The sequence below is a fragment of the Engystomops pustulosus genome, chromosome 6 (genome assembly GCF_040894005.1).
Source record: "Engystomops pustulosus chromosome 6, aEngPut4.maternal, whole genome shotgun sequence".
Lineage (NCBI taxonomy): Eukaryota > Metazoa > Chordata > Amphibia > Anura > Leptodactylidae > Engystomops > Engystomops pustulosus.
In genome coordinates, this window is record NC_092416.1 from 123,245,149 (window position 1) to 123,255,603 (window position 10,455).

Here is a 10,455-nt window from a genome sequence, read left to right on the forward strand (position 1 = left end):
CGAACCTTACTTGGGGGAGATTGCTAGGGGCAGCAGCGGGATAACGCTCTAAGGGAACCGAGATGTAGGGACAATGAGGAACATAAGATGTTGTGATGCCTAATGGAGAAGGTGGAGGATGCGTAACCTGCAGTCACCGGATGAAACACATAGGGATTTCTCCTGTGTCTGTAGCTGTATATACCCTCAGTAAAGTTGTTGTTGGCACAACCACATGTGAGGGGGTTATGTACAGGGGAGAGGGCATTACTGTAAGAGCACTACATATGCATTGAGGCCCGTGCCCCGGATCATATACCACCTTAGCAACGCCCCTGGAGACAGGTAATGTCAAATAAACTATTATAAACTACTGAAATGATTCAGAATTCTGACAAAGGCATTCCTTAAAAAAAAGACTACTGGAAACTATCATCAGCTAAAACTAACCTTCCTGGTGACAGGTGCGCTAAAAGGCCCAAAGTGGTCCAATCACTTGAGGGTTAAAGGAAACTTAAAAGGGATCATTTACTTCTACAAGAATAAGATATTTATTGCATACTAATAAGTCCTGCATCTTATTCTTTATTATTGTTATTTACTGTGTGGTTAGAATCATGAGCTCTGCTCACAACGAGGAACATTTATGTTTCTTACCATGAAACCAAAAGTTTTACAAACTAGTATCTGCTCGCCTCAAATCCTATTACCCGCGCATTGTGGTCATGTGACCCGGACCGCCTTAAAATTTATAAAAGGGGGGACTAGGTATTTGCTAAACGAGAAACATTCACTCAACTACGTAGGTTCACTCTGTTATCTGTTTACCCCATCCTGCTGTTTATTCTTCCTCAGACTCCGTATTTCAAAGCTTATCATTCATCACCACACGTGACTCTGACCCACCCCTTCTAGACTTGTTTGGTTCGTTCCAGCGGTTGCTATTTACCTACTGCCAGTTTAGGGATTCACCATTTTTCTAGGAGGGTTCGGAGTCTTTAAATTGTTTAAATTATTGCATTTTTCCTACCATACGTTAATGTGGTAAATACTGGAGTCATTTTAAATATTATAGCAATGCGTAATGTGTTGAAGGCTGTTTTAATACGCTCTAATAATGTCGTTGTGCCCCCTATGTTTATGCTGTAATGGTTCATTCCCACTCTCCAGTAGGTCTGCTCCTGGCCGCCAGCGCTCAGTGTATGTAGGAGCCGGTTAGGAGCTCGGCTCTGTGGAGGGAGATGAGGCCTGCTCCTGGCAGTTACTCCTCACAGCGATTGCGTTTATTGTGCGCCCCGCAAGCCACAGCGGGGAAGGGATGAGGTCTTCGGGCCTTAGGGGAAATAGACATGGAATCCGCTAAAAGAAAGCGTCGGAGAAGCCCTGGAGTGCGGCCCCTGAGAGAGCGGCTCCCCGCCCCCCTCCTCAACGTGCAACCAGTCAACGGCACCTTCAAGCCCGAGGCCTCGGAGGAGGAGGAGGTGAGCAGCAGGCCCCGGCGGCCACGGTACAGTCTACTGTCCGAGATAGGCCGCGGCAGCTACGGGGTGGTGTACGAGGCTGTGGCCCGGAAGAGTGGAGCCCGGGTGGCCGTCAAGAAGATCCGCTGTGACGCCCCGGAGAACGTGGAGCTGGCCCTGTCCGAGTTCTGGGCCCTGACCAGCCTGCGCCGCCGACACCCGAACATCGTGCGCTTCGAGGAGTGCGTCCTGCAGAGGAACGGCCTGGCCCAGAAGATGAGCCACGGCAACAAGAGCAGCCAGCTGTACCTGCGCCTGGTGGAGACCTCACTCAAAGGTAGCGGACAGGGCGCTACTCCAGGCCGGGGACTGAGGGCTCCAGGCCGGAGGGGGTGTGTCAGCTCTGGGCCCAGGGTGACTGCTAGTGCTGGGGACAGGGCTGGTCGCAGCGCTGCTGATATCTTGAGCCCGAACTGGCTCCAGATAGAACTGCCTGCTGTGCCCCTACAACACTGCCTAGTCCTTGTGGTATTCTCATTGTATGAAGGACCCATCAAGAGCCTTGGGTTATGACCTAGATCTTGAGTTATGGTGCTGGTGGAGAGTTAGACAAGAGTGTCTGTGCTCTTGGGTGTAGGTTACCAAACTGTTCTGCAAACCCTATGTGACCATTGTGGATCAGGGAGATGTGGTTCTCAAATCTGCCAAAGTGGCAAACATCAGAGCTCACGGTTGGCTATTCAGAATCTGCTCTTTAAATTCTCGGTCACTGTCAAGTGTGAGGTTTAGGAAGTGGCTTCTACGTGACCTATACCCCATCAAGAGCAGCCTTACCAGTCCCAAGAATGGTGCTCCAAGTCTAGTTTTAATGAATGGCTAGTTGTGTGTATTTTCTAATCTGGGCAATTATCACAGTTCTACAAACACTACTTGCTGTTTCTGGGAGCTTAACTGTTTTAGTCCTTATTCGTCTTCCACATAGCTGTGGTGAGGCTGTGCATCAAACCGTGTCATGAATGGAACACAGTGCAACAAACGGGTCATCATAGTGATACATGACAAGAGGCGTCCCTCCTTCCCTGTAGACGCTATAACGATTATAGGGTAATCTTTGTGTCTTTATCACTATGGATCATTGGTGTCTAATTGTTCAGAAAGTTAATACCTTTTACCCTGGGTAAATCTTTACCACTTTCCCATATCTTTTGTTTCCACACTATCTACTGTAAGATCAAGTTGTGGTTGAGTGCAAATCTAAGTTAAACAGCCTGGTCCCAAGACTGCATGTTTTCTCCACTGATCCATTGTAACAATTGATCAGGACAGAAATTAAATTGGATGATTCTATATTCAGCTTTGAAAGGTTTCCTAGAGGTAACGAACTCTCCATAGGGCTTGCATACATCCTTAATCTTTTGGCCTACAGAGTCTAAATGTATGAACCTAGAGAAAGTCCAAAATGCTTATTTTGGAATCTTTCACTGCCAGCATTGGGCTTGCCTTTTGATCTATTGCTAGTTGGCATTATTTTCTCTGAGCAGAATGTAACATTACAATCGCAGGTGGAGAAATTCTTTGTCTTTGGAGTGGCTGCTGGTGCACACTAGCTGCATGCAGGTGCTCCCGGGAGGCTGTCATCTGTCAGGTGTGGGAGTGGTGCCAGGAGACAGGATTTGTTTGTATTGTGCGTGCAGGGATGGGCCATGTTCTTATAACATCTGGATTCACCCATGTGCCAAAGTGGATCTAAAGCATACAGAATTATTCAGGTTCTGTCCACAGTTGGTAAAAGTGCTAAAGTTATGGTTGTCTCATGCCATGTATTAGCCTGGATGTGCCCATCTCCTGGGGTTGGGTAAGGCCATGCAGGAAGCAATGGATTATCTGGCTTGGACTGCTGACCTGGTTCTCCTCAGTTACATGGCAGTCAGATTACGGCTTGTACTTGATGTCCAGATTAAGATCTATGACTACACTTAATTCCCTGCAGTCTGATCTCTGTTCAGTTCTTGAGGTGACCCACTGTGGTAAGATGCATAGTGAGCCCCTGTCTGCTAGAAGGCTTTCTGTTTGCATTGTTTACAGTGGTACATGGGCTCTGTGAAACAGCTGAGCCTTTTCTATAATTGGCCTCTATTAGAGAACAGTCTCTAGGGAGCAGATATTCAGTATAATTGATACACATGGTAAGGACTACATCCGAAGTCTCTCACATGAGATGGAGTTCAGTTATGGATCCCTGGGGGAGTTAGTATGTTATATAAACAGTTTACAGGGGGGGAAAGTACAACGTATAAGTATCTACCTGCACTACTGACAGCCATTGCTATCTTCACCTTAGATCTGAATAAATTGTTATGGTGGCCATATTTATCAGTTGACCGTGCAGACTTGTAGTTCATGTTATAATTTTTCATGGGTAATGCTCATGTTCCCTAGTCTTACAGAATGAATCTAAGATCTCATCATGGCTAGCGGTTTCTGTTCTGGAAGTGAATATGGATGGCCTTCCGTTAACATCTGTATTGCTTCTTCTACTGAGTGCTCCCTTTCAGAACTGTACTTTATTTCTGGTATTATCTTCCATAAAAGAAGCATGTAGGAAACCTTGGTGATCTCTGCTAAAAGTATCCTGCATTATACTGCAGATCTTGGCAATAGGATTGTCCCTTGGCAGAATACTGGCCATATTTTGGTATCTGTACACAATAAGTAATATTTAGATGGTTACTGAATTGGCAGAGTACAGGGACATGCGATTTCTTTATTTTGGCAACCACTTCTGCTATACTGATTTTTACCTTTCCTGTCTTTGCAGGGGAACGCATTCTGGGCTACACAGAAGAAGCTTGTTACTTATGGTTTGTTATGGAGTTTTGTGAAGGTGGAGACCTCAACCAGTATGTTCTATCCAGGCGCCCGGACCCGGCCACAAACAAAAGCTTCATGCTGCAGCTGACAAGTGCCATTGCTTTCCTGCACAAAAACCAGATCGTTCACCGGGACCTGAAACCTGACAATATACTGATCACAGAGCGATCTGGCGCCCCGGTGCTAAAAGTGGCTGATTTTGGCCTCAGCAAGGTATGTGCCGGACTTGCTTCCCGAGGGAAAGAGAGCAGTGGGGGAGGCAGCAATGAAAACAAGACTGTCAACGTCAACAAATACTGGCTATCGTCTGCCTGTGGCTCAGACTTTTACATGGCTCCAGAGGTGTGGGAGGGACACTATACAGCAAAAGCTGACATATTCGCCTTGGGCATCATCATCTGGGCCATGATTGAGCGAATCACCTTTGTGGATGCGGAGACCAAGAAGGAGCTGTTAGGGACCTACATTAAGCAGGGCAGTGAGATTGTTCCTGTAGGAGAGGCGCTGCTAGAGAATCCAAAGATGGAACTTCACATCCCACAGAAACGCAGGACTTCCATGTCTGAGGGTATTCGACAGCTACTTAAAGATATGCTGGCTGCTAATCCACAAGACAGGCCAGATGCATTTGAGCTTGAGACCCGAATGGACCAAGTTACATGTGCTGCTTAAAGCAGTATTTTGGTAAGTGCAAGCATCCCCACTGTGTAGACTCTACACTTTATATTGCAAGTTGGGATGTGAGCAGTTGTATGGTTCCTCCATACTGGCTCCCCAATGGTCCAGTGGATATTTAGTACTAACAATTGTTCTGATGAATATAAGGATGCCATGTAATCTTTACCTGAGTTGCCTAGAACACTTACTTTTCTGAATTCTGCTTTGCAAGCACTAGCCAGTTAACAGATTTTGGACCACTTAACTAGCAGCTGGGGTTTAGGAACCCAAACCTCACAATTTCATTCCCTACCATGACCTTTCAAGTTTACTAGCCTTTAACTTGCCAAATATGAGTTGGGAACTTCCCTCAAGCTTGGTCTGGGCCAGTAGCTGTATTGAAGCTTGTGGTCCAGGACATTGCCTCTTGGTGGTGAATTGATGCACACAGTTCTTGAGCTCTTCCATCCACACAGTAGACTGCTGTGTTACAAATTCAGCTCTAGTCATTCATGCTTTACTAATGCAGCTTATATAACTAACCCAGAGCCTGGGGGGATGAGTGGTGTGTCGTGGTTGTTGTACAGCTGCTTCCTGAGAGCTGCCATCTCTGCACATTCCTGCACACAAGCCCCCTCCTCACTTTGTCCCTAGTGCTGCCTGTCCTAATCCTCACGTGCCTGTGCCAGGCTGTCTGTGCCCTGCTGCCCCCTCTGCACGTGCTGAGAAACCTTTTCCTATCATGTCACATGGATCAGGCTAGAAATGGGTCAGTCATTAAGCCTGACTCCTGCTGTTGCTTTTTCTATTGCCTGCATGTAAATTCTAAAATTTGGGTTCCTCACCAGGTTCATTTAACTTGGTTACCCCAGCCTTTCTTTTCTGTACAAACTTATTGGGCTTCCAGACAGTCCAGCACTGAAACCTTTTTGCCTTTTACATGCCTGTATTCATCAGTATGGAAAGTTAATGGTGAGGATTTAAACATGTCCCCTTACTTCCATTGCACTGGAATATATGCTGATATGCGTTTAGGGATGTTGGTTTTGTCTGCTGAATTTTTTTAGGCTTCCTGTATCTTCATGTGTTGTCTGTCCCAAGGAACAATCTCTGCCTGGGGCTCATCACATGGTCCTGCAAAAATGAGGATGGATATTATTTCCAGGCCTTCAATGCTGCCTCCATCCACATGGCGTTCGGATATGAGCAGGTTCTCTGCAGGAATGCTTTGTTTCCAGACCTCAGATTCCAATACTGGAGTAATTTCCTGAGCAAAACTGAGTTAAGTCGATTGCATATATTTCTAGGATATAGAGGCAGAAGTGCAGGATAAACATGTGCTGTGTCCCATTATTTAAAGGGGCTTGTACATGTGACAATTAACCTCACTAATGTTCCTTCCATAGCTGTACGATTACTGAAAACAAATTTCTGATCCATGGATTCAACTTTTCAAGATTGTTTGAAGGGGCTTTTGGGGCTGGCATGCCATTTCCATCTCTTGCCAGTGATCTAGTAAAGAAAGTGTTAAGCTTTTTACTTGACTGGGCCCATCTTTGGCTGTGGAAACAACAAGTCCTAAAATGGACTCGGTCAAGAGAGTAAAGACTGTATCCACATCTGAAAATGGGCCCACTCAAGTAAATAAAGCCTAACACTTTCAAGTTGCATCTGTATGGCATATGTTCTTCACTGTTCCTCAAACTATAGCATTGTTCCATTGAAGAGAATCTGTCTGATTCGTATGTTAAAGTAGCAGCAATAACTGAATCCACTTTGAAGCAATTAGTCTGATAAAGCATTTTTTTTCCTGAATAAGGCCTTATACTTAAAGGACATCTCTCATCAAGATGAAGGATTGTAAACAAAGCACACTTACATACTGTTGTGAGCCCCACTGTTATTTTCTGCTCCTCTTTTAGCTTAGGACCATGTTATGGAGAAGTTTTTAATATGCAAATAAACCTGAGGGGCACCATCGTTGGGAATGCTTAATGATTTGACTTGCGATTTTTATGCTCATGACCATCTCCCTCCTATTTGTTTTCCTTAGGTTTAAAGTGAAATCAAGTCTTTTGTTCTGTCTTCTGAAGATCTGGAGTCGTTGCTTGTCCATCCTTTCCTCTGCTTGCTCACACCTGGATTTCTCTAGACTGGATCACCTGTAATATGTTTTAGAATAATACAATGGAATTCTCAGCAATCACTGGTGCTCGTTACATTGTGTTACTAACCACAGGATGGCTTCTACTTTATTAAAGCCAACAATGAGAAACTATTTGGTGTGCTCTTCTGGCACTGAAGGGGATTGCGAAGTCCATGTTTTCTATAGGTTAAAAATGTATGCAATGAATAGCTGCCTTCCTTGATACTGAGCATTGGCCATAGGGGCTTATAACAACTTTTTTGTGCTTCTGGATTAGAGGGTTATGGTAAGTTTTTGGCCAACTATTTATATGCCCTACTTTCCTCATCTGGGGTGAGTTCTGTGGCTGCTCAGACCCCATTTGAAACTCTTGTTTCAATATAGATTGAGACAGTACCTCTTCCTGAGTCCCCAACCTCTTCCTGTTTAAACGTATCAACTGTGGGTGGATGATGGAAAGGGGCCACCATGTCTTACACCCAGCACTGCTCTCAATCCTGCACTTATTGTCTCAGGGAATTTGACTCTAGTGGGTTAGACAGAGCCCCTTGTTCCCTGTGTGGCACCCCCCCCCCCCCATCCCCTCTATATCTTGCACCTTCCTGACTATTGCATGCAGAAGTGGGTAGGCTTTTTCTCCCCTTCCCCTGCCTAAGTGCCTATTACTCATTGAGAGACATGATTTGTTGTCTTGAAGAGCTTGCACTATTTGCTATCACTTGTGTTTGGAACGCTGTGCCTTATTTCCAGTCTTTTGCTTCTGGCACCCAACTACCTGCTATTCACCAATTCCCTGGTGCTGCCTGTGCTCTTCCCTGTTTCTTTCTCACTGGATGGGCAGTACTGCAGACAGCTCACCTTTTTAGTTCTAAGAGGGAAATGGTTTATTTTTCTCTGGAGTGAAGTCTATGCAGCAAGGGAGGGGGGGGGGGGGGTTGTGAACCATATTGACTTCTATCACTACAGAAACAGTAGAAAGCTTTTTTTTTTTTTTTTTTCTGAAGCGACTGGACCTTGTCTAACCCAGATTTAGTACAAAGCTTTCCTGTTACAGCAGGTTTGCTTTGTGACATACACTTTACCACAGCTCCCCTCTACAGGCATGGCTGTGTCCTGTTGGGTCTCTGTTGTCTTCTGCCATAGATATTATATATTACCATTTGCTCAGGCAAAGGTTCTGCCGGACATCAGTTTGGAATTGGAGTGTATACTTAACATCTGCATTCAATTTTTTTTTTTTTATGAGAATTGGACTATATGATTTATAAAATTGTTTAGCATAAGGGACACATGTTCAGGGTGTTGTTTTGTTTTAAGCCTTTGCCAGAAATGTATAGAAAACATGCACCCTGTCCAGAGATCTTTACTATTTGTGACCTGCATCCTGATTTGGTTCTAAAGACTGCATCAAAGCTGAACATGTATTTATTAGAGCCAAAGGCCTTTCTGGATGATTGTTGCTAGCACCTCGGCTATTCCAAAATGGTCTTTAGAACTGATGGGCCTGGGGGGTTAATGTAATTGACCACTTCAGATGATTTAAGGAACACTTGCTATAAATCCCTGTCTTCCCTCCCCCACCAGGGTCTGCATTATGTCAGACCTATATGCAATGTACCCTAGGTCTATTGCCCTGGTGACAACAATTTGAGTGTTGGAAGATGCATTTAAATTGCCCATTTTGGTTTTGGATGCAGTTCTGTCCATTCAAGTGGAAAATGCCAAACTGTTTAAAGTTTTGGTTAAATATGGAGAAACTGCTCTTGTCCACGGACAGGAGCTGTTTGTGCAATAAAACAGTCCCAAGTGGCCAGGACCTGTGAAATGGTACCGTGGGTGAGGAGATGGTGAGTGCAGTCCTCAGCTGACTATAGGCCTTCTGGCTGTACTGCTGGCAGCACAGCAAGAAGCATTGGTAATTCTTAAGCATCCCAATATGTTGTCCTTGTTATCAAGCAATTGCACAATTTTCCTGCATGATTGGCCTCTACTTTCCAGACTGTCATCTTTGGACAATCAAAGACATTGAGATGCATTGGTTTAAGAATCGCACCCCTTTTCCAATATCACATAAAGGTTAGTGTAGGATCAGCATGTTAATTGTTGGAGACCCACAGGCCTTAAGTAAAAGGTCATATCTCTGGGGCTGGATGTGATTCCTTGCTGCTGTCTTGTGCTGTAATACAAAGCAGTCACCCCTCCCCACTTCCACCAGTGCACCCTCCAGCTCTGTGGACCTTTTGTCCTCCCTCTTGTTTTGCACATAAGCTGGTGACAGGACCTTTTTATTTTTTTGTTATTAAGTTGGTTGTGAGTTTACAATGTTGTATTTATGTTTCTTTTACACTGTAACTCTCCCTGAAGTGTGAATGGCGGATGCAATGATGTAAGATGAGTATTTTTTTTTCTTTTGTGAATATTAATAAAGGGAGTACAAACTACAACAGCCGTGTCACTTTTATTTTCTGTGCTATAGGAGGTATATCGAAGAACTATGCTAGAAGTTTAATCATTGTTGGACTATGTAGATGCCCTTTATGGCAACATGGAGTTCTTAATCAAAATGCTGTACAGTGAGTGGTTGATAACACAGATGCCACAGTATTCAATCACATCCTGTCACTGTACTAGAATCTCTTGTAGGGTGGATATTCTAGTGCACTTTGATCGTGTTATAGAAATCAATGTATCTGGAATTTCGGAGAAGGCCTCGGGGCTCCTGTTGACAAACTTCTCCATTCCATATATATCTTCAGGCAAAACTTCTGAATTGGGTTTGTCTGATTGGTTTTGACAGCATAGTAAACCCAATTGCTTCACGGTGACTGCACCTAAATGAAACTTGTCAACTTGTGTGAGCGCAATCTGCAACTCTCCCGAGCTGTAGGGAGACACCTGCAATAGTGAGGACGGCATGTACCCATGAGCTGCAACTCACATCTGACTCATTGCACACAGTATAGTGCCGCCATGGGGTTTGGTGGCTTCGCCTCCTGGCACTGAGATTAAGAGGAGCCTGGACTGTTTTCACATGTTTTAAGCTTGTACAGAGTCGGCATAATACAGTTGCTGACCTAGCTGTATAATTGCCTTGTAGAAGGCTTTATTACATTAGTAATGGCCCATTGTGCTGAAGCCTCGTGTACATGGTGTGATGCACGCAATACTGTTCAATAGAAGAAGCCATGGAAAGCCTGCAATTGCTTTTATAGAAGCAGACCCTCTGTCGCTGCCTCTCAATGCATGGCACTAGTTCACTATAGAAACTGCCATGCAAAATACAAACGGACCTCTGGATATTGATAATTTATTGTACTTTAGCATCAGGCTACAATAAACAGC

General features: G+C 44.7%; 1 protein-coding gene across 2 annotated transcripts; it reads left to right on the forward strand.

Moving 5' to 3' along the window:
* Positions 1-1,158: 1,158 nt before the first annotated feature.
* Positions 1,159-9,557, forward strand: STK35 (serine/threonine kinase 35). 2 transcript variants are annotated; one of them, XM_072110833.1, is made up of 3 exons: positions 1,159-1,776; positions 4,258-4,994; positions 7,021-9,557. In XM_072110833.1, exons 1-2 carry the CDS (start codon positions 1,329-1,331, stop codon positions 4,980-4,982), a joined length of 1,173 nt encoding a protein of 390 aa, XP_071966934.1. In that variant the 5' UTR covers positions 1,159-1,328; the 3' UTR covers positions 4,983-4,994; positions 7,021-9,557. The 2 variants fall into 2 exon arrangements, with proteins under 2 accessions (XP_071966934.1, XP_071966935.1); XM_072110834.1 differs by having other exon boundaries at positions 4,258-4,523.
* Positions 9,558-10,455: the final 898 nt, after the last annotated feature.